Below are 27,717 nucleotides of genomic sequence, written 5' to 3'. Positions count from 1 at the left end.
TTAAATATCCAGTGTAAGTGAGCACTTTTTATTAAAGACCTTAATGACTCTTTTAATATTGCTCAGAAAAAAAGACCAGGCTGTAAGAAACCTCCACTCCAGAAGCAATCATATGCCTACTCCAGGAAAAAAAAATGCAGGCATGTTCGTGTTTCTAAAATGAGAGTCATCTCTCAGATATAAACAGAACTATTCACAAGATTAAAACTAAGCATTAGCTTATAAATTTTACTGATAGCAATCTTCAGCAGTTAAGCGACTATGCTTTCTTTGCCCATTCCGTGCATTCATTTTTCTGTGCTTAGCAGAGAGGATAATAATCCTTTCGAATTTCAGTTTCTATTTTTTTTTTCAAAAATCCTTAAAATCCTTTTTTTTTTTTTTTTTTTGCATGATTTGTAAGAAATGTTTTACTTGTATTATTTTGTAGGTAAACATGAAGAATGACAAAAAGTGGTATAAAAAGACAGAGGGTTTCCCAGAAAGCCTACAAGGAGGTACCTAGGAAAACTGGAAAGAAAAACATAAAGCCATATTTCATAAAGCCAAATTTGATAAAGCCAAATTTCATAAGGTGAGTGGAGCCAGTTCAGCCATCCTGAACATTTGGGCTGTGCATCCTGCTGTCCTGAGAGATGGGAAAGATCTTCCCTGACCCAGCTGTCAAAGCTCTGCCCTGTTACCTGGGGGGGCTTCTCTTAACAGCTTTAATCTCACATAACTCCAGGGGGGTCAAGAGGAGTTACAACCCAAAACAGTGCTGGGGAAACATAATAGATGAAGATACAAACCCATCAGATTTGAAAGCTAACACACAGAGGAGGATAAGGAGAGAGCCATGCTGGTCAGTGTCAAGTGAGGCCGGCAGGTGCCCTGGGGTGACAAGAGGGAGGGTGGGAGCCCCTCCTAGATACATTCTTATGTGATGCCAGCCAAAACATTTCAAAGTTTATGCCATACCTTGTTTGTTCGTAAATATATTCCTCAGCCCCCACTGACACACTGCGATACTTCTGAAAAATGAAAACAGCAATTATGCATAGTTTGATACAAACAGAATTAAAAGACCAATAAGAGCAAAATTGTGTTTGTTTAAGGATGCTTCAGAAGAAACCATCAGCCATTTAAAACTAAAAGCCCTAAAAATTGAGGTGGAGTGTCCATGGTCCTTATGCTGGAATTGATAGAGATATTTCATTTATAACAAGCTTTTAGTTTTTCATAACCTAAGAGCTACAGGAATGTAGCTGAAACATACCTTGTGCATTGTTGTACTCCCTGCCTGCACATTAGCCTATTCTATAGCAAGCCTGTAAATGCACATCCCATCTCAAAGATAAGCAGACTTTCTAAAGAATTCCAAGTTTTCCTACTGATTTCCCAGTGATTTTGTTTTGTTTTGCTTTATTTAAAATTATGTGTGTGGACGGAGGTCCTTAAGGCCTATAGTGAAATGTTGATAAAACTTACTATATGCCTGTCTTGAGTAAGTGTGGTGATGCTGGCTAAGACTTTGATCAAGGGTCTTAAGCACCCTGAGGAGAGCTGGGACTGCTCAGCCTGGAGAAGAGGAGGCCCAGGGGATCTCATCACTGTCTGTACATCCAGGACAGGAGGCCCCTGGCACAACCTGGCCCCCAGGAGGCTCCCCCTGAGCACCAGGAGCCCTTCTGTGCTGTGCGGGTGACGGAGCCCTGGCACAGGCTGCCCAGAGGCTGTGGGGTCTCCTCCTTGGAGCCCTTCAGCAGCCGCCTGGACATGGTGCTGGGCACCCTGCTCTGGGTGTCCCTGCTTGGCCACGGGTGGCACCGGCTGGCTCCAGAGGGCCCTGCCGGCCTCAGCCACTCTGGGAGTCTGTGAAAGTATTTCACCTTCAATATACCATTCTGTTGGAGTGAAATGCACACTTTACTAGATGAATGAGACCAACAGTCGCTCTTCACAAGGTGAAAACACACCTATCAAAGCTATCAAAAATTACATCAAGAGGTGAATTTCTCAAAAATGAAATCTTATTGCAAGGATTTTTACCCTGCCTACCTCTGCATACAAGCCCATTTGTACTCTATTAAGCCTTGCATTTTCTTCTTTGCTTGCCTTTTGCCTGAAACACATTTTTAGCGATTCTCATTCACTGATGGATCATTACCTTTAATCTCCAGGATTTATTTTGTGATCACCACTCATCAATAAAAAGCTGTTTCATTTCCAGAAGCCTCAAGTCAGGTCATCTTTAAACAATTTTTAATTCTACCTCGTGTGCAACTGTGCCACAATAAATACCCAGTAAGATACTAGTGAAGTGCAAAGGCAATGTGTACCAGTTAGGAGGATTTCCTGAAGATTAGAAGTCAAGGATTAATGCACATCAGAATATATAAGATAAATACTGTAAGAAATCTAACCTCTGATGGGGTCTCATGGGAGGTGTTCCTGCCCATGGCAGGGGGGTTGGAATTAGATGATCATTAAGGTCCCTTCCAACATTCAATTTACTTACCTATCCTTGAAAATTTTGTCCTACATTATAAAGGACTCATAAATTAATCACAGCTAAGTAAGAAAACAAAAGAGATGAGAAAGGTATGTTTACATTCCTAAAACTGTACCAAAAGCACACAACACACATCAACCGAGGCATCCACTACCACAGGGATCTATAAAAACTCGGCGCTCCTTCAGTGTAACAGAACTGAGTCACTCAGTAAACATCTTAAAACTATTTCAAACACTACAGTATTTAGAAATACTTTTTTTTCTAAGTAAAAGTATTCTAAAATACTTTTTGTTTCTAAATACTGCAGTATTTAGAAATACAGTGGTTGAGAACAAATGAAGGGACAGGCGAAGTGTTTCTGCAGCGAGGAGGGAAAGCTCCTCCTGCTCCCCTGGGTCACATATACGTGAACATTTTGGGCTGGGAGGCTGCTAGCAGCAGTACTTAGCTCACCTATATTTCAAGCAGCTACAGATGGGGACCTAGTTAAAGCTCATTTGCCTGAACAGAGGTGAGGTGAAGACAGAGAGGAGAGAATGCCACCTGAAAATTCATTCCCCCCACTTTTGCTATTAGGTTTGAGCTGCCTATTTCTCCACAGGCTGCAGAGAAAGCCTAGGTGGCAAGTATCGTACTCTGTTTTAAAAGATTATCAATAATTTTAAAATATTTTTTTAAAAATAAATTTAAAATGACAGATAACATAACACGGAGTTTGGGATGCAAGGACAGAAAACAGATGTAAGTTCCCATTTTACCCACCAGGCTGAACAACTTTGCACTTTAGACACAGCACTGTGAGCAGCACAGACTGTCTGTGTGGGTAGCTTCCAGCAGCAGGTCCCCTCAGGAACCAGCATGGTGGTGGAACTGCTCAGCTGCAGCTCCGCAGGGAAAGCTGTGTGCACGTTATCAGCAGACTTCCATAAAAAAGTCATTGACCAGAAACACAGAAAAATAGCTGAAATACCGTGATTTGCTGATGCACAACTGTGTTTCTAATCCCAGGTTTGATTTTCCTGATTTTGCAATGGCAAGCTGGAATTCCCTCATTAATTATTAATTTAGTTGACCTAGAAACGTTTCTAGATCTTAAAATGGATTTCACTTTCAGACGGCTTGATCTACAATGCTTGTGTGGGGACAACTTACTTTTCTACCGCAAGCATACAAAAACACAACAAATTTCTCATACATGCAGTAAGAGCCACCCACCCTTAATGTGGCTTGTCTTGTGCTTTTGTTTGTTACTTGTACAATTTCACAGAGGAGGAGGAGAAAATCCGAGGAGAGCTTTACCACCTAAGATGTCTAATTACTTGCAGAGGCACTGTCAGCCTTAAATAATTTTTACCTTTCTACAGTTCTGACTTGTATGCATTATTTTGCTGCAGGCAAAAGCAGCCAGAGGTACTTCTTTCCCTGCCTGTTGACTTCTCCATTCCCCTCCAGCCAATTCATTCTACTAGTTTAGCTCACTTGCGTACGTTGCAGAGCAGTGCCTGGTGCCACAGACAGCTCCTGAATAAATTAGGTTTATCCAGCAGCACAGACTGGCACTGCTCATTTGCACTTTGAGGAGAACATCAAGAATTTCCCAGTTACTGGGAAATTTTTGGCTGCTGTCTCTTACTGCTCTGAATAGGTCTGAAGGCAGATCTAGTTAATGGACAACAGATCTTTCAGAATGGCAACCATCCTCTACTTGCTTCAATATCCCTGAAGACAAAAGATCACTGTTACCATCTGAGTTTGCAATAAGCAACTTCAAAAATGTTTTCTGAAATACCTCATGGTGTCCCCCTATAACGAGAGCACAGACAGACAGGATCATGACAAGATGACTTTGTTGCAAATAGCATTACTGTTTTTCTAATGGTTCTTGTGGACAGCTCAAATCTCCTTATCTTGTTTACAAGCTCAAATATCCTTATCTTGTTTACAGCTTTTTATTGAGTTCTGAGATGCTAATTGGAGATGAAAAACTTACTTCTGTTCCTCCGTCTTTGAAGGTGTCGCTGTAGGTACTGTCAGGAGTACTGCGCTGGTCATCTTTGAGATAATTTGTGTGGGGAGCAATGTTGGACACTTCGTATGGCTCGAAGATAACCCCTCGGTGCTCCTCATTTTCTCCTCTTGCATAGTGTGCTTGTGGGGTCATAAAAACAGGGGTGAACTCCTCTGCTTTTACCACAGTCACTCCAGTCCCCGTGATTGGCGTCGAGCTGCCAGACACGTTTGTGTTGTATTCCCTTTTGGATGACTCCAGCGGATCTTGGTTCAAGGACAGGTTAACGGGCACCGTCTTCAGGACTTGCACGCGGTTCTCTCCCCCGCTCAAATTGCTCTGAGCTTCCGTGGTATTGAGACAATTTCTGGGAGACAAAACCAAAAAACGTTATGGACTGTCCCCATAAAGTAAATCTCCTCCTCAGATAGCTGAATGGTCTGAGATGGCAGGGAAGGAGATGTGTGCACTTTCAACCCCATAACAAGTAGTACATTAACAAATACCGGGCACACGACGTTGCCAGGCAAGCAGAGAGGTCCCAAGGACTTGTAGGACTTGTTACGATAAAATTCTGCACATCTGGGGTTATTTTTGTCTTGGCTTATAATTTGGATGCAAAGTCAATCCACCAGTGCAACAACCTTTAGGCACAAAGTAAGCACGGAGAGCAACACAAGGCATGAATCACTAACAGTAAATAATTTGCATGTGAAATAGGAGGAACAGCAAAATTCGTGTGCTGACACATGCTCTTTCAGGCTGCTGACGGGCCGCTACTGCTGGTGTAAGCCCGGTACCAATGCTCCTCTGCAAGAACAGGCTCAGGAATCCCATGGTATCAGGGTAGATCAGTAACGAGATCGTGGCTGCAAGGCAACCCCCAGCAGCATTCCCACGTCTCTACCTGCGGCTGCTGTTGAAAACAATCAGATTGCTCACAGTAGCTGCGCTGACATTAGATTGTTAACCTATAAACCTTTCAGTAGGTTTCTGCTTTGTCTTCAGCCCAGGAGATCTGTTCTGACACCGGGGTTCCTCTCGCTCGGCTCCCCACCGACAGCCAGCTTTGTCGATCACACTTGATTTTGGAATTTGTTTGGAGTTGGCAGATGTAAAGCTGTTCCTCAAAACACTCTGGTGTCCTGCTCTGAAACAGTGACTTTCTACCTGCTACCTATTTAAACTTTGTCACAGCACAGCCAGTAAACACCCCAGAGGGCAGTCCTGAATTAGCTACATTAAAATAAACCTCATGCAGCTCCTCTCCACTAGGATTTTTCATGGAGATAGCTTCCTAAATGCAAAAACTTTGTTCTTTCTCTGTAACTACAGGCTTTCCCTGGTGCACAAGCCTTAATGAAGGCAGGAATCTGCTTCCTCTGACTCATCGAGTGACTTGTAGACTACTGAGAGGGGCTGAAATCTGAGATCAGTAACAAAAGCTTGCCAATGGAGTAATTTTAACAGTTATTTGCATATGGGTGGACATAAAGTTATGTTAAATTAAACTATATAAATCAGGCTACTGAGTCCAAGTTACTTAGACTTTGCCCTAAAAAAAAAAAAAAAAAGAAAAGCAGTCAATAGCCAACTATCGATATAATCTTATAATCTGGTTTTACTGATCTCAGCAACAGCAAAAGAACAAAACAAAACAGAAACCATGAAACCTTCTGCTACTTTTCAAATTGCACGTTTAATAATCCCGTTCTATTTTTTAATAAATGAAAAGGGAGCAAACTTTGCTTCCTCAAATGCTCTTCATTCTTTTATCTTTTGGAAGAAAACCATAAACCCTCAGGCTATCATAGCTTCTTCAGTTCCCAACCGATCATCACTGTTAGTACCTGGGTGTATGAGTTGGAGTAATACCGTACCTTTTATCTTGGTCTTCTTGATTATCATTCACTTTGTTAACAGACAACAGCCTTTTATCTCTGGGAACCTGAGAACAACATCAGGCATGGGGTCAGGTAAATGCAACTGGCAGGTATTTGCAACTTCAGACTGCTAGAAAAATGTAAATCGATCAGTTTTGTCTAATTCACAGATGCCAGGAGCTATGTTTCTCTGGGAGACTGATCGTGAACAGGAAGAGAATTTTCAAAGGGAAAAACGCAGAGATTGTGCTTTTTCCTAGTTCTTGGGCACACAAATTTGGAGCAAAGCTCTCTTTGGCGTGTCTTTATCTTTGGCATGTCAAGCTAGGTCTAGGCTTGACAAAATCCAAGCTTATATTCCCAAATGCTCAGACACGCACACCTTTCACAGGATAACAAATGGTGGGGATGAAGACATGAACCTTTGGTGAGCACTGCGTGGAGACCCTTTTAGCCCAGAGGAAGCAGGGTTTTCAGTTCAACCCCAAGAGCCAGCTGCACAGCCCTCCTGTTAGAGAGCAGTCGGGAGGATGCAGAACTCCTACCAGGGGACGTTTGCAGATCCTTTTCTTCACTAGCACGGGGAGAGGTCGGGGCACCCTGGTATGTCATCAGAGGACACTGACTTCTGCTTTGCTGAGTGCACTGGCAGCCACGAGATGTAAAAATGAAGTCAAATCTGACCCCAATAGCCTCAAAATCAACACCAAAAGTGACTTACAGATTTGCCTTCCCACATACTGGATTCCTGACACCAGCATAGAAATGAAATCACCGAGGGCAAAGCTGCTGCCGTGACTGTGTTTTTCTTTTCTTGCTGAAGCAGTAAATTTGGAACTAACACTTCTACTGTTTTTGACAAGAGAAGGTATACCCACTCCATCGCAGCAGCTAACTCAGGACTAAAGAGCAAGAATAGATGCAAGAACAGGCTAAAGTCTTGCTTCTTATCTCTAAATACTTTATAAAAACATCAGGAAAACATATAAATTCAGAGAGAAAAACAATACAGTGCACTACAGTAGCCAAGGTTAACATCAGCTATAGCTGCAAGATAGCAGCAGAGTCCAAGAGTGCTAGCCAGAGCCTTTCCTGCTCTTAGGACATCCTCCTTATTAAGTGTCCTGCTGGTTAACAAAGCTCTTTCATGTATTTTAGAAGTGGGATCCAAGCCACAGCTCACACACGTTGATTCCCATGTTAATATCACGTTTTTATCCCTGAAGGAAGGTCTGTGTTTAGGTAAATATCAGTACAAGAAAAAGGAGAAGGAAAAAAAGGAGTTATATTCAGCTAATTCCTATTGACTGGAAAAAGCCCTTCAAAAAACCACCATTACCAGGCACATCAGAACAAATGAGCCAGATGATAAATAAGGACAATTCAAGGGAGCCTTGTGCACTGGAAGTCCTCCTCTGCACTTCCACGGTACAGCACAGAGCTGAAATTAGGTTTCAACTTCCTCTTTGAGAGCATCAAGAATAATCCTTTTCTCCCACTTTGACAGAAGTAATTCTTGAATGCTGGAAAGGGTTTTGAGATTAACACAGTTTATTCCATCTGAACCCCCGAGTCTCTTGCAACTGCCTGGAATGAGGAACAGATATGTTTATTGGAACACAGTTATGGGAAGGGAATGGGCTGTTCTCTGTTTTTATAAAAAAATCCAGCAGATTAATGAACTGCTAGATACCAGGGTATTGCTAAGACAGAAGCCAACACTCCAGATGGTCATACACATCCCGAATTTTATGAAATTAACTTCAGACTCTGGCCCTGTGGTAAGTCTGCGAAGCAGAGAATAGAATCTCTCCTCATTCTCATTGGGAAAAGTGCTTCTCTACTGACAGCAACACACAAAAGAATGGAACATCTCTTGAAATAGTATCAGTAGAGAAATAAAGCATTATTTAATCCTAAATTTGGTATATGGCATCTTGCCTACAAACCCTTTTTCCTCAACACACATTTAATGATTGTAGCAGAGACTAGGAAGAGAAGCCCATTCTCTAAAAGCATTTATAGTAATAAATGCCAGCAGCAGAGGTTTTTCATTTTTAACTTCCATTTCCACCTCTTTATGAATTAAGAGGGGAGCTGGCATTGTTCTACTGCCTTTCAAAGATCATCTGTCCAGTTCAAGCTGAGGTGGCTTCAGGAGCACTGAGGTAGTTTAAGAAAAATGAACAATTTCATATTTTAGTGTTTGGTAGGCAACACGGATTCTGTTTCCAGAGTACAAAGAGGTGAGCCTAGGTTTCACAGTGAAATTTCTGCACCCTGTAGGGCTCTCCTCCAATTTCAGCAGAAGCCCTGTTTCAGCTATGAAATATATGAAAAAGAAATGCAGTATCAAAATGGTAGGCAAAGCCCTGGGCATAAAACCAGATACAAACTGAAATTGTTTGTCAACAGCTCCCCTGTAAATTGAATTAGATCTGTGTCCAGCTCCATTTCTGTCCTCCACCTTTTGATTATACTGCAAACTTCCAGTGCAAGGGCTAGACCTCACTGTGAGTTTGTACACAGCCTGCTGCAATCATTGGACAAATAAAAATAACATGGGAAACTGTCAGATGAGAGATACTGCAGCCAAAGAACAAACTGAAACACGTGTGGAATGAAGCAAAATGCAGACAAACCTACAGATGGACAAGGTCTCCCCTTTTCCACTTATTAAGGAATATTGGAAGTAAAGAAGCACAAATAAAAAGGGGGCTTATTCATCCATGGTTCTTCCTAGGTAAGAGGAAGAATACAATGCTGAAAAAGAAATAATGCTTGCACTGATATGACAATTTTGATTTTGTTTTTTTTTTTTTCCTTCCAGAACTAAATACATGAAAACAGATGCAGATAGGCTTCCTAAAACGGAAAGGATGCTTGATGCAAGTAGCAGAGAGAAAGCAAGACGTAGTGACTCCTGTCTTTGAAAAATGGCTCTTTGGATGCCTGTTCAGATTGGGTCCCTGCCAGTGCAGCTAGGTGGAATAACGACGGAGTTACCTACTTTATAATAGTCATACAACAGGCCAAGAGCAGCAGCACTGTCCTCATCACCATTTATGCTCATCATAGCCTTGGTAGCTGCTGTTAGGGGGTTCTCCAAATACGACTTCCAGGCTTCATCCTCGCTGGTGTACGCTCGTCTGGTGTTGAATGAAGTGTCATTTGGCACTAAGGCCACAAGTCGCTTGTTACTGCATAGACAGGAAGAATAAAATTGTGATCCAGCAGGGATTATTTTATTTGTAATTCACAAGGCATGTTAAAGAACATCACATAGCTAAACGAAAGTCATATGATTACATCAAGCATCTCTGTAATAAACTTTGTGACATATTTATCAGTATTAGACACCTCCAGAACTTAACCAAAAAATTATGTGTGTAGATCTTCTTATAATTCAAATGTTTTTTTACTAATACAGTTAGATCTATTAAATATTTTTAAACTATTCATAAAAAAAAAAAAGGAAGCAACAATACAAGAACAACTTTGCACCAACATTTTTGCCAGATGTACACTTGATTGGGGAAAAATACATGTATCTAAGATCATATACAGTAAAAAGACATGAATGGGAAAAAAAATGAAATTTATGCAATGATACTCTAGTGTTCACCTAAACTGAGTCCAGTTCTGTATTTAATAGCTGGGTACATCCTATAATTGAGCTATTCTCTGCTTTTGGAATGCAATTTGTCAGCAACATCAGACAGGCTGTGAATAGCAAAGATATGAGCAATGGGTCCAGCGCATGGAGCACAAGAAGTTAACATATTTGGGCTCAGTTCCCACTTTATCACTGACCACATGTAGTTACAGAGCCATGGCAAATATACACAAGCCCATTAGGAGGTGGGATTTGCAGTGGAGCGGTTTCCTCCAGCCCAGGAGTGGTGCAAACTGCCCAGTGCCAGTGGATATCACGGGAGGTTACTTTGCCACAGATGGGGCTGAAATTTCCAGTATCATGGAAACATTGATCAAGATAGTGGCACCTGCTTTGGTAAAATGTTTAATAATTGCAGGGATAAAAGAGCTAGGGGAAAAAAAAAGAAGTAGCATTCCTATTACACAAGATAGCAGGAAAACAGAGTAGGCAGGGAAACAGTTGGAGAGAGGTGTGCGCACTGCACGTTGCAAGAACACTGGCAAGGTTTATGGCTCAGGTTACACGGCTCCTGATGAAACTTTTAACACATTACACCACACAAATCCCAAAGCTGCAACGACTACGGAGCGACTGAACACGCTGCCTTCACTGGCGAGACTAGCCACACTATTCCCCGTGACTTTTGGAAGATATTTTGTGCTATTTTCCACATATAAATTGTCTGTTTCTCAGTCTCCTCTTTATGTTCTTCCATCCTACAGGGCCAGCACGACAAAATTGGGCTGTTGCAAGGAATTGTCATCCAAAAACCACACAGCCAAGGTGCCTGCTCGATACGGGCCCTGCTGAATCCACAGCCCGGACCAGGCACATCCTCTCGGCCACGGGATGGGAACGTCTGTAGGATCCAGCCCGCAGCACACGGACTTCATGCTGAAGCCAAATGCTTTCTCTGGCCTTTGAGGAAGAGGAGGGGGTAGCTGAGATTAGCATCTCTTCGGTACAAGGGCGCTGTTTACAGGTTTCTTTATTTAATGAAAAACAAAATCATCTACGTGGAACAAGGAGTACAGTTTTGTGAACTCTGGGGGGGGAAGAGGGCATTTCATAGCTTCACAAAATACACCCAACAATTTCAGTTCGGGTTATGTCTTCCTTTCATCTAAAACACTTGGATTTTCGGAAGTTTCCCTCCTTTCCTGAGGGCCTTCCTTTCTGCCTGGCCTTTTGCTACCTCTTCCAAAGATTTCTGCCCTCCTTGTATTCACATCTGTGTCGTCATCGCAGGTTTGTTAGAACAAACAAAAGCTGAAGCACAAATTAGGAACCAGGGGAAAGACAGCACTGCTAGGCCTGCTTTCCTTTTCAATACTTCATTGTTAGCAACTCAAATCAGATCTGCGGCGGCCCCATTGTTTGTGCCAGGGGTGGCTGAGGGCCTGTTCCCGTCCTGGAAGAGCCAATCCTTTCTGGCTCGGAGCTCATTTTCCATGCAGGGATTCTCCTTTCCTCAACAAAGCTCCCCTTCAGCCACACCGCCGGCGTTTCGGGGCGGGCAGCTGCCCGGTGAGGCGCACAAAACTCCTCGCCTTCCTGAAGTGATCTTAGCTCACCGTCAAGAGCCACCCTTTGTTAGGCCACACTCTCGTGTTAGTTAGAGTTAATTAGAGTTAGTTAGTTAGAGTCCTAACTGATTTATGAGGGCTACAGGCAGATTGCGAGGTGCTCTTTAAAAACACCTCAGCAGCCGTGCTGTCTGAAGAAATGCCGGAGGGGAGGAGCCCGCCCGGCCTGCCCTAACACCAAAGGCAGTCCGAAGTGATAAAAAAGTAGTGCTGGCCCTCAGAGGTGTCGTGTGTGATGGTGTTGGGAAGGGTTAAGGTAAAGGAGACCCGGTTCCAGCACAACCAGGCTGTGAGTGAACAGCGGGGATGGCCGGGCAGCCACAGGGGCATGGGCCCAGAGCCTCCCCAGCATCTCCTCAGAGCGTGCGTCCGCTAAAACCACGGTTTTCATGCTTAAAACTTCAATAATCTCCTCTGGCCAGAGACGGTCTGCAGCATAATCAACCGCCACACTCGTTGTGTTTACTCTGCAAACAGCCCGAAACAATAGCACTAAGAAAAATAAAAAACTTCCTCTTCCCCCCCCCCCTCCCCAGCCCTGTAATCAGCTCTGTGGGAGGTTAATGGTCAGGCCTAATTATCATGATTTAACATAGTCAATCATTTCAAAGATTATACCCAAAGCAGTCAGCCAAAACAACTGTGCTGGCTTTTAGAAAACTCCTCTATTAATTAAGGTCGTTTGGGTGGGACAGAGGGTGGCCCTTGGGAACCGAGGCCACTGTGGGCGCATGCGTCCCCTCTCCTATTCCTGATCCTCAACATCAGGGAAATGTGACAGAGGGGCAGGGGCTCCTCAAAGATCAAGCCCCCCTAAGCAAAGGAGATGAATATTTTTTAGTATCTCCTTCAATGGAGATAGCAAGGCCGGCATCTAGCCTCAGGTGCATCTTCTGAAAGATGCCCAAGGCTTCAGCACAAGCCAGGCGGTGGAGAACAAGCTCAGCCCCGACTGTGCCTGCTGCTGATGGGGCTAACCCACTGCTCGTCCTTGTCTTCCTCCTCCTCCTCGCCGCATTCGGGACGTGCACTAACCTTCAAAGCCAGGAGAGGCATGCCTACACACGCCGAGATCACGCCACTGCTGCACGGCATAGAGACAGCTTAACGAGTGGGGATACTCGGCAGGGAAAAGCTGCAGGCTCCCTTTCAAGCTATCCGATGAGCCCCTTAATGAATGCCAAATATTTTTCTCTTGTTTTACGTTAAACAGTAGTAGGTGGTTACGTGTTTTAGTTTATAGGCGTGTAAGGATGAAGGCATTTTCTGAGGTATGGTCTAGCTTAGGGGCTACATTTCCCTGACACCTGAGTGTTTGTATCAAGACCAGACTTTGCATGGCCTTTATTTTACAAAATCTTTTTTTCCCCAAACTATTTAGTAGAGATTTTCTTGTTTATACCAGCCTGGCACAATTTGTGTGCTTTGCTCTTAAGAGGAGTATCTACAATTTCCAGATTGGTACCGGTGATCTCTGCATCTGGCAAACCACTGCTGTTAAATTTATTTTAAGAAAAACTATTTCTGAACTTTATAAAACCAGATACTACAAATGTAGTGTATAAATAGTGATGTTCACAGCTGTACTCACTGTTTCATTTTAGTTCCTGTAGTAAAGCAACATGGGTTGGGCAGGACTCAACCATCTTAATGTCAATACATGAAGTGAATGGAAAGGGCCGGCCTTTCGAGTCCTTCAGATCTGAGATAATGAACTTTCACCAGCCAGCACTTGGGGCTACAAAATCCTACCGGGGACAAATTCTCACGCAACTTGATGCAATTTGTGAACCAACTTGCACAGAGCCATAAATGTCCATTAAGGCATTCACAAAAAGTGGTGAAAGAAGGAAGCTTTGGGATCAGAGTTTGCTTTTCATTAAGAAAAGATTTCCTGCCTTCGAGTCTCTCTGCCCATTGAGGTGCTCGTGAGATTGCCACTGGATTTGGTAAGTTCATGCAGCCTCTTAAATTTGCCTCTGAATTCAAAGTATGCAGATGCAGCTGTGTTGCAGAGGGTACAACTCACTGATTCAACACAAACCATGGAATATAATGAGAGACCCAAAAATAGGAATCCCATTGATCCTGACTGGAATAAGATCAGGTTTGATGTATCCCTCTCTCCCTTCCCACTACTAACTGCTGGTGCAAGAAGAGCTGTGGGTGTGGAGACAAAAATACCTTTAACCTGAGTGCATGGAGGGACCCAGACACAATATGCCTGGAGGAACTGTGCAGTCAGTCACCCTGCTCTCCTTTACCATACACTCAGCATCGCATGCTGTTCCAGCTGGTGTTTGTGGGAACAAAGTCTAGTCCTGCGCACCCCCAACTTTTGCCTGGCCCAGGAAATTCACCCCCAAAACATAAAGCAGATTTGCCAAGCTGCGCACCCAGCCCAGGCATTTCCTGGGGTCTGAGTGCTTGTTAGGACATTAAAATTTGTTAGAAGAACAAATGCAAAGAAAAATAATAATAAATTAAGAATTGAAGTGCTCCATTGCATGTCTCTACAGGCTTCTTCATCCCCTCCCTGTGCAGGCGAGGTGCTGGGCAGGAGCTCACCATGCACAGCAGTAAAGAACTGGGAGGAAGCCCAGCTGGCCCGTTTTGGCCCAGCCCTGAGCCTGGAGAAGGTTCTTACTCCTTCAAGACCAGAGCAGCAGGCACACATGTGCAGCACCCCCTTCAAATGGTTGTTTCAGGAGCAGAGACACGAGGCTTTGGTCCACACAACTGTTACAAGGCACGCACACGTTAGCGCCAAGCAAGTAACTGGAAAGGGCAAGACAGACTCACGTCGTGCTGGCTCCCAGCCCAGCCCGTCAAGGCCATGGGATATTTATCAGAAACTCACTTTTTGTTGGCTGATAAGAAAGTGCACAGGGCAACTGTCTCCAATCTAGAAAGCCTGGGAGAAACGCAAGTTCTATGAGACATTAGCCAAAGGGACTCTGCTTGCAGCCTGGCTTTCCCATCCCTTAGATGTCCGGCTCAGAGACCTGGCTGCAGGATGCTGTGACCCGGGGTGCTACGGGGTCTGCTCAGCTTTCCTCCTGTGCAAAGAAAGGACAACCCCAACAGCACCTGTGTTTCGTTGGCTATGACAAAAGGGACAGGAACATGCTCCAGCCACAGCCAAGTGCTGGAGAAGGCTCCCGCTTCAGTTGTGACACAGCTAAGGAGGGCAGAGCGTGATCAGTCACTGCTAAGTGTTTCAATAGCTCTAAAGCCCTCTGTAAGCTTAGTTGACACTTGCACAACTCTGGGGGCAGCTACAAGGCTGCTATAAAGCAGATTTACGACAGATGTTCATACAATCTGTCCTAAAACTGATGTACATACACATGAATCCATGGGCACAGATTTAAGTACCATTTAAAAAGCAGCTAGAGGACAGAGCCCATGGAAGCTTTACAAGTTAAACTTTAGATCACAGACCATAAATTCCTGTTTGTGCTCGTTACAGAAAGAAGTGTAAATCCTAGCCCTACTTCTCCTAGTGCTGGAAAGTGAGATCCAAAGGTTAGCCCCAATTTACTACCCTCAGCCTACTGCTCTTCCTAGACATGAAGTTAAAAAAAAAAAAAAACACAGTTGTCTCACTGCAAGTTTTATTTATTTTTTTAAAAAAGTTTTGACTCCTCAGGATTTATTGCCAAAGTTATAATTAAGAAGTCAGCAACATTTTTGTTTCAATTAGACGGTTGTGTTCTGTTAAAACTCCAAAGGAACGTGAATGCTTAACGACCAGGAAAATTATGGCCCGTGCATCTTGGTGTCTTTATCTTTCATAGCTGACAATCACATCTTCCCCAGAAGCATGAATTCCTCCAAAATGCACTTAGCCCAATCCAGTGGGCATATAAATACACAAATGACTTGGGAGTGAAGGAAAAAAAAAAATCAAAGCACTTAGACCACCAGGAAAGCAGAAGATACGATGTCCTCTGGCCCAGCCAGCTGCCCATACCAAGCAAAAAAATCCCATTAAAGAGGCCGAGTAATTTTGCCTGCTAATGAATGCAGGTTTGGGACTCTCGCAACTTTGGGGCAATTATTCTTTTTGAGCGCAAGACAAATCCAAACAAGATCAAACATGTTAAATGATTAAAAGAAATTATTCTACCTTTCCAAAACACTCCGAGAGGAAGTAAAATACATTGAGAGCACAAACAGAATGGCAAAACAGACTAGTTCAACAATTACATGTGTACTCCGAGTTTTATTTGTTTTTACTCAGACCCAAAATAACTTAACCGTGGAATAGTGATTAACAAGATTAAAATAAATCGGTGATTCATTAACATTGACAAAAATATTATTAAGCATGTCAAAGTGGAGGTACAAAAAAAAAAAAAAGAGCTCTGTAACAAAGGCTAGTAAATGCCTACTGAGGACTCTCACAAGCAGGCAATTACTCATCTCCAGACAGACTTTGGATCTGTGATTTCAGACTGTTTTGTTTGACTCTTACTTCAATATTATTTCTACCAGACAATCATTTTTATTACTGCACTAAGCCTGTTGCCTTTTTTTTTTTTTAAAGCCAAGCAGAGAGCAACCTCAAAAAAAAAAAAAAAAAAGTAGGTTTCAGCATATTGGCAGAAGAAGCAGCGACATCCCCTCAAAAAACGAGGACTCTCTGGAGCTCACGCCCCTACAGCTAACGGAGTTGATCTAAACTAGCAGTTGCTGAGCAGCTTCGGATCAGGCCATGCTCTGGGTTGCTCAGAAGCGTACTTCCAGCACGCATAGTGCCCAAAGTTGTTTCAGCTGCCTTGAAGCAGCAGCAGGAGGCTTTAAAATTAAAAACAGGTCATGACAAAGCTTCCTCGGCCTGCCGCAGGTTAACCTGCCCGCTGACCCTGCAGCCCTGGCTCATTCATTACTCCGCGTGGGTTAATGGGAATGCAATCGGTGCTGCACTAATAGCAGATGGCTGGGTTTTCAGCATCCAGAAATGCTTTACACGGGCAGAAGGGGAGCATGTATTCCAGGACTGAGCAATCCTGGGAGTCGAGATTACCCAGAACAACACCAAAGAAAAATGAGCATAAAAGCAAAAGCATACTTTACAGAACTAAAATATAGGAATATTCAAAATGCCGCTACCTCAAACTATTAGGAAAATCAACAAATCCGGGGATATGTGTAACCCTCAAGGTTGAAGACGTTTTTAACTTACAGCTATGTTGCAATATTTGACTTCTTCACAGTTCACATGCACTTAATATGGTTTCGTTGGTTAAATATTTCATAAGCAGCAGCTCTCTTCTTCACAAAGTTAGTGCTATTAAAGAACAGGACCGTGTCCCCGCATACCAGGGCATCTGAACTAATTAGTCCTTTTCTTTCAATTAGCTGCTACTGTCCCAATCACTGATTAGAAAGCTAATGAAGATTCATCCCGTGATGAATTCCTAATCAGCATTTAAAAATGCTATTTTGTGTGCGTGTGGTGTGTGTGTACAAAAAAAAAAAAAAAGGCAACTTAATAGGCTGCTCCATAATCACAGAAGAAATTACTTGCGGTAACTATCATGGTCTGCGCTGGATTAATATTTGTGAAACTTTTTGACAAAAAGTGTCAGTGTAATAATATCACTTCCCCTTCACGTGTCCCTGCAAAACAAGCGGGATGTCTCTGCTGTTCCTTCACAAGGAGGAGGTTATGTGATCACCTCAAGCAGGTAAGTGACCTGGGAAAAATCCCTCCCTCCTCTTCTGCTTTGATCTTCTGGTCTCACCACTAGAGCCACCCCGCTGTTACAGCGGGACGTAACCATTTCATACCCTTACTCTGCTCAGCTAAATTACTGTTGCAAGTTCTGGGAGGTTCTGCAAGCCGACTTTCCACCTTCCTTGTACAGAGATGGGCATTTTCGGGGGAATGTGGACATTTTTTCTGGAGCAAGTTTGACACCTGAAAAGTGCAAGCACTGAACACCTCCAATTCCCATTTCTCCACTCATTCCTGGATGTGTAACACTGGAAAACTCAATGGATTGTCTATCCAGACCCTCAGAAGTGAAAAAATAAATAAAGAGTGGAGCAGTGTGCAACCTAATTGCTGTTGCCCATCAGTTGGTGGGAACAGGTTCGGCCCTCAGAGAAAGAATTAAGGATAATTCAAAGACTCGCACTGCAAACCATAAATGCCCTTTGCTGTTAGAGCACAGGATGCTTGAGCTAAATATTATGAAGGCAGCAACTACATGTACAAATTCAGGAAGAAATACAAAATCGGGGCCAAATTACCCTGTGAAGAGCCCATGATGGACTTCAGCCATGGGCAAGCTGGATGGGAACGTGCCTCCGCTGACACACGGGAGCAGGCCTGAACCCATTCCCACATCCAGGCTTGCTCTCCCCTCACTGATTTACCCACACGGACGTGCCGGGTGCCCTCCTTCATGTGGTCAGCCTCAGCATGCCCCGGCCCCGTCTGCCCGGTGTCCTCAGCCGCTCTCGTGCGTACGGAGGTGGTTGGAGCCTGCCCGGCCGAGCTGAGCTTCCTCACACAACTTCAGCCCCAGCCCGTGTGGGACTTGGGGCTGACACAACAGTGGGAGAGTGGGGACACTTGTGTCACATCCCACAGGCCACGGGGATGGCCTCTAACGCCTCGTTAAGACTCTCAGGTATTGAGGTCACTCATTAGCTTCACTAGCCATGAATCTGCAGTTGTGTGGTGATAAATTATTTCTAAAAATTACAGTAAGAGCAACTTTCCAGCCTACATCTTTGGATGGCGTGATGAAGCCAGACTGAGGAAAAATGGGTGCCAAAAATAACCAGGCTACGCTCAGCCCCGTACTCCTCTTGCCCAGCTCTCCCGAGGCACAAACAGCTCTATTGACACAACCGAGGGGGTGGCAGGGCGGCAGGAACAAGTGGCCACAGCCTGCTGAGGTCGGTACCACCTCTGAAAAATGCATGTGAAATCATGTCTTATCTCTTCTGGCCGATAGGAGCTCGGGGAAGAAAGCAGGCAAGACCCGGCTTAAGCACGAAAACTAAAGGCAGAGACGGGGAGATATGCAGGGTGTCTTAGGGATAATCTCCCCTTCCAAGCTCCTCACTTAGCATAAGAAGCAAAGGAGCTGATCTTTAGCATTTTCACCTCCCGACCACCCTCCAGGCTTAAAGGTGATGGCGCAGGTGGCACCCAAAGCAGCCCCTCCGTGCTTCCAGCACCCCCCCTGCTGCTCACTTGTCTGCATCAGCACTCTGCCAGCACAAGTCCCTCAAAAACACGTCCAATGACACTGACAAATTAACTGACCTCGAAATAACGAGCCTCCCTACCCAGTCCTGCCTGTAGGGAAGGTTTGTTTTTAAGTAAAAGGAAGACCACGTGGGGAGAGAATAACTTTGTACTCCCCAGATTAGGTTTTCATTGGATATAATTAGAGCCTTAAAAAAAAAGAAAAAGCCTTCCCATGCAACCCCCTAGTCTAACTTCTCATTCCATCTTTTCTGAAAACAAACGTATTTGTCTTCTCACGTTACACTTGTGTATACAGAGCCCAGGGGATTTACTTTTGACTTCCTTTTCAAACCCTTACCTACCCCCTCTGGATTTTCTCAACACCTCCGACCAGCAGCAGATCCCGGGCGTACCTGCAGCAGGGGAATTACCACTGCTCGAGGGTACTGCGTGCTCTCCCTCGGTGGTAACAGCAGCAGCACCGCACAGAGCAGGGACAAAGAGCATGAATGCCCCGGTCCCTGCAGCTCACCCCTATGCCATAGGGTGAAAGGAAGGATGGTCCCGTGGCTTAGCAGCATCCCAAACCTGGAGAAGCACTTTTGCCCAAGTTCCTATAGTCTTACGTAGAAGATAGGTTTCCAAGTGCACTATTTTTCTACTTCGAAGCTGGCCGTGGCACAAAGTTGCTCCCTTCCCCCTCCAATTCCCCTCTCGCTCCTTGGAGCTGTGCTTGGAGTGCCCTTCTGAGCCATGGCTGGCCGGGGAGCACCTCGTGGGCCCCTTTTCTCCTTCTGGCGTAGCTTCTGGATGGGCTGCTTGCCCCTCGGGTCCTTCAGAGTTAACCTGGCTCCCCTCCCAGCTCAGTCACTGCTCTTTCTGCTCCTCCCCGCCTCGCCAGCATCCCTCGGGGCTCTCTCCTCATTCCCTTCCTTGCACTTAAATCACGGCCCGATGGCGCTTAGATGGCGCTGATCGGGGCCTCCTGAGGCCCTGGTGCCCATTCCCACAGAGATGGGGACAAAGCGAGGGCTGGGAGCTCAGCTCCTGCCACAATCTCCTTAAGTTCAGGGCTGGCGCTCACCGGGCCCCCCGTGGCACTGGCTCCTGATCCCACTGCCACAAAGACGGGCACAAAGCGAGGGCTGGGAGCCCGACTCCTACCACAACCCTACCATTTCCACATTCAGCTACCACTGTCGGATGAGGTTTGAGAAGGCCAGGAGGAATGGTTTTATTAAAAAGAATATTTCTCCTCAGACAGACTCCCCACCCTTCGGCGGAGGATCCTCACGGAGCGCCCCTATCACGGCACCCAACCCTGGCGTTTTCTCCCTTTCTTGCTGACAGCCGCCTCGCCACCAAGCCTCTCAGCCCTTCTCCGGGGTCCCCATCCCGGGTAGGCTCCTCCTCTCCACCTTTTTTTCCACAAAAACCCCGGGGGAAGCTGAGGGGAGCCGGCTGCGGACCCGGCGCGGAGCCCGCTCCCCCCCGCCGCCCGCCCGCCCTCCATCTTCCTCGCCCCGCAGCCCGGGCACCCAAAATGGCCCTGGCGGCCGCGTCCCTGCGCCTGCTGCCAGGCTGCTCGGGGGGCTCCCTGGACGCTGCCTTCTCCCCCACACACCCCCAGGGAGCGAAAAAATAAAAAAATAAAAAATAAAAAGGAAAAAAGGTGAATTTGGAGCTTTTCCCCACCGAGCGCTGCGTGAGCCCGAGGGCGGCCGGGGGAAGGAGGCGGCTGCCCGTGTGCTGCCCCGGAGATTTTTTGGGGAGCCCCGACGGGAGGAAGGAGGAGAAGAGGATGAGGAGAAGGAGGATGAGGGAGGAGGAGGAAGGTGGCAGCGAAGCAGGGCCGCGGGGCCTTCCCCACGCCGTCGGGGCGGCCCGGGGCAGCTGGAGGCGGGCGGTGGGGAAGCCCAAAAACTATTTGAAAAATAAAAATAAAGGAATAAAGCCCCGAGAACCCCCTTCTCGTGAGGTTGGGGGGGGGGGTCCGGCCGCGGCTCGCTGCCGGCCCGTGGCTGCGGCGGGGCAGGAGGGCACGGGGCGGGCGGCGGGGCGCAGCGTGCCTGCTGCCATCACTTACTTGTCCGTCTCTTGTGACATGTTTGATCCAATGAACTCGCTCCCCCTTTTTTCCTCGGTCTCCCCCGGTGGAACTGGACTTTCAGGTCTGTGCAGGTAAAGGCGTGTGCGGCGGTGTGAGAAGCAGCGGGACGGCAGAACCAGAGCTACAGGTAATTCTGCTTTCTTTTTTTTTTTTTTTTTTTTTTTAACAGCTTACTTTTAGCTCCCCCCCCCCCCTCCCCTTCCTTAACCTAGCTTGGCCCGGCTGCCAACCGAGGCAGGACCGCTGGAGAGAGCGAGAAAGCGCAGCCCCCCCCCCCCCCTCCACCACCTCCTCCTCCTCCGCCCCCCCCCCCCCCCCGCCCGCGCAGGTGGCGAGCGGCCGGGCCGGGCGCGCGCAGGTGACTTGGGCCGAGCGGCGCCGGGGCTGCGGGGGGTAAAGGCGCGCGGGGGGGAGCGGAGCCGAGCCGCGAGCTGATTGGGCGGGGCGGCCGGGCAGGTGCGCTGCCATTGGCGGAGGCGCGCCCAGGTAAAGGTGCCGCCGCGCGCCAGGTAGCGCGCGCCGCCGGGCAGCCGCTGAGGGGAGAGGGAGGGAGGGAAGATGGCGGCGGGAGGGCGGCCGTTAAAAGCCGTTAGAAGCCGTTAAAAGCCGTTGGAGGCTGTTAGAAGCCCTTAGAGGCTCTTAGAGGGGCGAAGCGGCCGTCGAGGCTCCCTCACGAGGCAGCCGCTGCCGCCTCACGCGGTGCTGGGGCTCGCAGCGCCTCCCCGCCGCCGCCGTCGGGGGACGGCTCGGTGTTGGGTTTTTGTTTGTTTGTGTTTTCTGTTTTCTTTTTTTTTTTTGGATGTGGAGTTAAGGGTGGGGCCGGCCGGCTTGGGTGTTGGGGGTGTGGGAGTGCGGAGGGCGTGGTGTGGTGGGGAGGGGAGGGGAGAGGAGGGGTGCTGTGAGGATCTGAGGGATGAGGGGATGGAGGGGGCTGCTTTGGCAGCCTGCAGAGAAGAGGAAAGTCAGCCTGGAGAGACGAGGAAAGCCAGAAGGAGGTGTTCTGCACGGCAGAGAAGTGTTTGGAGAGGACCCGGCCGTCGAACTGACAGTCACCCACCCTCCTGAGCACCTTGCCTGGAGAGCTCGGTGCTGCCCTAGGACCAGGCTGTGCAGGCAGCAGCACTGACCCACTGGGGAAAGGAGAGGACAAGGACCTCAAACACAAGGGGTTACTTTGAGAAAAGGGAGCAGAAAGGTAGCAGAGAGACTTCAATCTGCTTCGCCTGCCCTCAGTCCCCATTCCTCCACTGGGGGAAGGTCGGGACCCTACTCATTTTTCTTGCTCGGGACCCTACTCGTTTTTCCTGCTACCACGCTTAACCCCGTTTGTTCCTTGAGACACCTACCTATCCTAAGCATCCAACTTCATCTCTGCCATGTATAGAGAACATACACCAATATATTTGCAACAAAGTCAGCTTGCTGAATGTTTCAAAGCCACTGAATTTATACTGTCCTAGGAGAAGGGTTTTCTACCTTTGATTTCACCTGATGGGAATGTACTAGCAGGGATATTCATAGCAATAAATATCTATATAACAAAATCTACACTTCTGCATGTGTCTCTAACCATGTAGTATTGCGTTCTAGGGCCTGATCCTCATCTTTCACCTGCAGCTGAAGTCAAGCTTGACTCTCTGAAGTCTTTGATGTTACAGGATCATAACCAGGCACAAATAACTGTTACTGTATCTCCGGCCTTATCTGTATTCACAGTAAATAACCAAATTAAGCCAGTTCAGGAGATACCAGTTTAAGTCAGCTTAAGCGTAGCTCCGTGAAGATTTCCATCGTATTTCTAACTAAGCAGAATTAGAGAAATGCTTCAGCTAGATTAATGACGCTTTGATTGAGCACAAGATATTAGTTAGCCTTTCTCTTCCTCCGTTCATCAGTCACCGGAAAGAAATATTATCATGCAATCTGCGGCTCCAATCAGAAGTTGCTAATGTGGCCTGAATTTTGAATAGCAAATACTGGTTTTAAACTTTTCATTCTGTAGGCCGTTATTTATAACAACGCTTGCATAAATTGCTTTGTGTAACGCGTTCTGGGGAAGCCGTGAGGCTTCATAAAACAAGAGAAACAGAGTAACTTATTCATTACAAATAAAGCAGTCGTTCTGAATACAGAATTACTCTGTAGTCTGGAAACAAGTTGAGCCTCTCAGGCACTGTGAGATACAGAGAGTTGTTCTGGAGAAGTAGAGGGAATGCTGGAAGAGTTTAAGTTAATGAAACCTCCCTGCTAAATGCAGAAACGATAGCATTTCTTTCACAAATATTTGTTATGCTGAAAGAAGCCTGGAAAGGTTGCCTATTTGAGCACTGTCAATAGGATTAAGCCCAACTCAGGTATCCGCTTTCTCTTTTTTAATATTTTAACTATGAGGAGTATTTGGAAGTGATTTTTTTTTTTCCTGTATGAAATGTATAGCAAAAATTGGGGGGAAGGTCAGTGATGAGCACTTTTGGGAATGCCAACCTCCCCAGGTAGAAATGCTGCTGATGTGTGATTTTGCAGGAAAGAAAACGGCATTTGATGCAATCTGCAGTCTTGGACCAAACCCAGACTGCAACTCAAACTGAAATGGAGTTTGTTGTTCCAGTACTGGGTCAGCTACAAAACCATCTTTAGCAGCCCTCCCTCAGGAGAAGTTCTCGTAGGACGAGGTCGCCAGGAGGCTGAACTCTGCTGCTCAAAACCTGCAGAAGCGGTCCAAGGTCAGAGGTAGGGACAGAAGGGGAAAATGCAGCAGGGAACGCACAGCTGAGGTTGTTGGGGATGACAACTGTTATTCAGCTGGGGCTTGCTTAGATGGAAAAACAGACCCTGGAAATTCTTTTAACCAGGTTGCAGGCGTTGGGCTCATCATTTTCTGGGCGAGCCTTGTGCTTCGGGCTGCAGACCGGAATCCAATTGTGAGCGCCGGAGTCCACCTCTAGCTGAGCAGGTCAAACAAGTCCTGCCTAATCCAGCCCGATGCTCATTCTTCACGAGTTACAAGATTATTATAAACTAATCTGTTAGTCACTGAAAAAATCATCTAATGTTATTTCTGGCCAGACCAGTCTTGCTTCCCATAGAAGAAAGGCTGCATAGAGCAAAAATAAAACGGTCGTGCAATGCATTATTGAACATCCAGGACCTGTCTTTGGGGTGTCCAGGGACAACCTAAAATAGCAGATCGCTGTTTTTCGTGCTGTTTGCTGCTTTGCACAGCAGCTGCTAGGTTTTTTGTGGCGTTGTTCTAAGGATTCGGTGTAGAATCCAGCTGTCTAGAGCTTTACCTCGTGTTTACGTTATTTGCTCCATAGCATCAACGTTGTTTGGACTTGCCAGCGCTGGGCAAAGGAAACGGAGTGTACAAATAAGGCTTAACTAGGCTTACTAATTGCACAAAGCAACTGAAATCTCCTTCAGAAAACTATTAAAAGTCTCTGCGATGGAAGACGTTGGGGAGGTATTTATGTCAAAACAGTGTTCGGGGAGAGCTGAGATGTTTGGAAACAAGGGTTTCGAGTGGGCAAGGATTACCACCTATTTTTATTTCTATATTTCTGTGTCACTGATGGTTGTTGTTACAAAATGCACTCTGGCACAGTAAGTTCAAAGACAACCACCTACCTACGAATTCTGCGATCCTTTGCTGTTAGTCCTTCCATAGCCTTTCCTTTGTAGTCATCTTCTGGATGAACTTATGTTTATTGGGATTTGCACAGACCTTGATCTTCAGCTGATTTCAGTGAAGCCTCACGTACATCAAATAAATAGAATTTAGCCCTCCTGGATCCCAAATGGATCGTTCCTATGCTCTAATAATGAATTATGTTACACTATTAACTTTTAGGAAAGCACTTCTAGTAACCAAGATCCTAATAACACTTTGCTTTTAATGTTTCACAAGAAAACTATGAAATTGCTATCGGGATACTGTGATTCGTGGCGAGTACCTGCTGCCAGGAAACTGCCGGTTGTGCTCCCCACACAGGTCAGCTGGGATCCCTGGAGCAAGCTGCAGCTTCCCGATGCTTCCCTCCACATCTCGTAAGTCAGCAGCAGAGAGGACCGTGGAATATCAAGCATTTCCTGGCTATGAGGCAGGGCGTGGAGCTCTTCTTTTTTTTTTGTGGCGCTTTCTATTTGAAATGCCGATTTGCATTTCTTTCAGAGCCCTCAAAGCAAGGTGGAAAGCCGTAAGAAAAAAGGATGGGGGTTATTTATTTTGGGGTTTGCTCTCTCTGAGCGTAGAGTTCGTGATACTGAAAGATGTCGGAGCTGTAACGTGAATATCCATTATATCAGCAGCTCCCATCTGAGGCGATGTGGTTTCAACTTAAAAGAGGAGAAGTCACTTTTAGTGATGCAAATAGCTCAGAGCCTGGCAGTCCTTTGGGGACTGAGACCCCGAGACAGCCTAGAAGGCAGCTAAATCTGACAACAGATCAGAATATTAGGTTCACACTTGATTAATAGACGTTAAAACACCAATCCATTTCGTAAAGATTACTCACAGTTTTGGATTTGATTCAGCGGAGTTTAATACACACGGATAACTTCTCTGCAGATGCTTTGATCTCTCTGATAGTATTTTTTTAGTGATTCACCCGAGCCTTTTGAAACAAGGGGAAAATACAGTTAGGTCACTTAATGACTGCAATTTTGCTTTTAGTGAAAAACTGTAGTGTGAAAAAGAGTGAGAAAGCATCTCTGAAAGACAACTTAATGTGTTGTGGGATCCGGGACTCTGGAAATTCCTTAATTAAACTGAAATTAAGGTTGTGTGATGTCACTGTGGGGCAGAACCTAAATAAGCTGATCTCTGTATTAAGAGTGCGTCTCCCTGAGGGTTTGTCCAGCATCCCCTGTTAAGCAACAGCACCTTTGCATCATCATACAACAAATCTGCAAATCCCTGGGCACATTTTGAGCTTGAATCCTTAAATTCAGCTATTTTGTAATAGAGGTGAGATAATGCTAGTTTGCTTAAGTTGTGAACAGAATTTCAGAAGCAAATTGTTTTAATACCTACATATCCTTTTGTTTAATTACTGGGACACTCGTTTGTGGTGTTTTTTGTTGTTTTTGTTTTTAGTCCTCAGTAGTAGTAGTTTCTGAACCAACGTTTTTTTCCCCAAAATTAGTGTTACGGTCTGCAGTGGGCTGGGGCAGGAGGGCTCTCACCGGGGGCTGGGAACGGCAGAGAACGCCTTGGCCACTGAGGCTCCCGCTCCCAGCTCTCGTCAGTCAGCTCTTGAATCATGATTTACCCAGCATCACTCGAAAGGAATCTGAAATAGGTTTTCACATGTTGATCACTTCCCTGGGAGCTCCGTGTGTCTCTGCATCAGCTGAGAGCTTAAAAAACATGCAGACGCTCCGCAGGTCTGACAGCACACCGCAAGAAGCGGCATTCTGAAAGCAAAGTCTCTTTTTTTGCCCTGACACTGTCTTAAAATAGGTGCAAGTGTTCCAGCAGGCACACGGGGAGGGATGGCACATAAACAACCGATGGTTTACTTTTCCCACACTCGGGAACTGGAGTAAATTCAAAACAAAGCTTTGGATTCACTTAAAATCGACGCGTTTTTTTCCCCCCAAATAAGTCAGTGCTGTAATCAAAGAGCACGGCACTGAAGGAATCACAGCGAATGGAAAAAAGCTGCTTTCAGGGCTTGCTGAGGAGGAGGTGGGGCTGATAGCCCCCGGGCAGTTGCTGAGTTATCCTTGTGGCTGCCCTCAGGAGCAGGCAAATGTTATTCTACTTGAAGGGCAGAGGATAAAGGGAATTGTCTGGTGGCACAAAAGGAACCAGTGTCGGAGCCAAGAGATTTGTTCTGAGGAAAGGTCAGGAGACCGGGTGTCTCTGCGCTTCTCTTTAAGCTTTGTCAGCCCCGCTTAGTGCCTTTGCAGGCAGGTGTAGCGGCGTCTCTCTCTAGTATTTGTGGCTGTTCCCTTCTGAAACGAGGAGTGCTTCAGAAGAAAGCACCCCAACCGACCCTGTTCATAAATATAAAGGCTGTACACAACACCACTCCATCAGCCTTTTGGGGCAATGTAGGATCAGAGCTTGCTGACATAACCCTTGGCCTTTCCTTTAGCCCGGGCTTGGCTCTTCAGTGCTCAGGAGCTTCAGGACCGTTTAGTCCAGGATTTGGGGAAGACCCCATATCTATCTCCCCTGCAACCGTGGCCTCAGCCCATGCTATCGGGCTCACATCTGAGCCAGGCCGTGTTTATACAATGCACATGCCCTGCGTGCGCCTACAAGCCCGCTTTATCTCTGCTCGCTCTCTGCTGCAAAAGGAGATTTTTGCTCTTCCCCTGCCTCTGGGAGGACGTCGCTGACAGCCCGGGACAGGCAGTGACAGCCCTGCCACCGCCAGGCCCAGCAATTTACAACATCTGTGGGTTTTCTTTGCGTTTTTCTCTCTTTTCCCTTATCCCAAGCCAATGGAAACCTCAGCTCCTTCCTAAGTGAAGTGAAAGTATTCGGCAGCGAAGAGGTTTTACGTGGCTCCAGCCACAGGGATGCTGAGTATTTGCTTGCCTCTGTTTGACGAGAAAACAGAGCGCCTGGCCACGGCTGTTTGTTTATATGGGGTGTTTGGGTGTGAGGGGGAAAGCAGGCACATTTACATTGACATTTCTCTGCTGCTTTTTTTTCTCCAGCTCCCACACATGAGCAATAGCCCTGCAGGGTAGGGTGGGGGTGAGATATGTGTGTTGCTCTTTATTTCACTGTAAACTTTGCTCTGA

The 27,717-nt window shown here is 46.2% G+C and overlaps 1 protein-coding gene and 1 long non-coding RNA gene across 2 annotated transcripts in view; one reads left to right on the top strand and one right to left on the bottom strand.

The window, feature by feature from the left end:
• Positions 1-21,216, bottom strand: part of GRHL2 (grainyhead like transcription factor 2) — a 60,412-nt gene extending 39,196 nt beyond the window's left edge. The window contains exons 1-5 of the mRNA XM_068672380.1: positions 20,935-21,216; positions 9,399-9,588; positions 6,386-6,453; positions 4,488-4,872; positions 961-1,013 (exon numbers count right to left, since the gene is read on the bottom strand). Coding sequence (XP_068528481.1) covers positions 961-1,013; positions 4,488-4,872; positions 6,386-6,453; positions 9,399-9,588; positions 20,935-20,954 — 716 coding nt within the window. The 5' untranslated portion in view covers positions 20,955-21,216. The remainder of the gene's footprint in view (positions 1-960; positions 1,014-4,487; positions 4,873-6,385; positions 6,454-9,398; positions 9,589-20,934) is intronic.
• On the top strand, positions 20,961-26,731 carry LOC137851358 (uncharacterized). The gene is made up of 2 exons (XR_011093132.1): positions 20,961-21,085; positions 21,902-26,731. It is a non-coding gene; the product is annotated as an uncharacterized lncRNA (long non-coding RNA).
• The last annotated feature ends 986 nt before the right edge of the window (positions 26,732-27,717 follow it).

Source organism: Anas acuta, chromosome 2 (assembly GCF_963932015.1).
Source record: "Anas acuta chromosome 2, bAnaAcu1.1, whole genome shotgun sequence".
Classification (NCBI taxonomy): domain Eukaryota; kingdom Metazoa; phylum Chordata; class Aves; order Anseriformes; family Anatidae; genus Anas; species Anas acuta.
The sequence above is the reverse complement of the archived record's forward strand: the minus strand, read 5'-3'. Positions and strand labels throughout refer to the sequence as shown.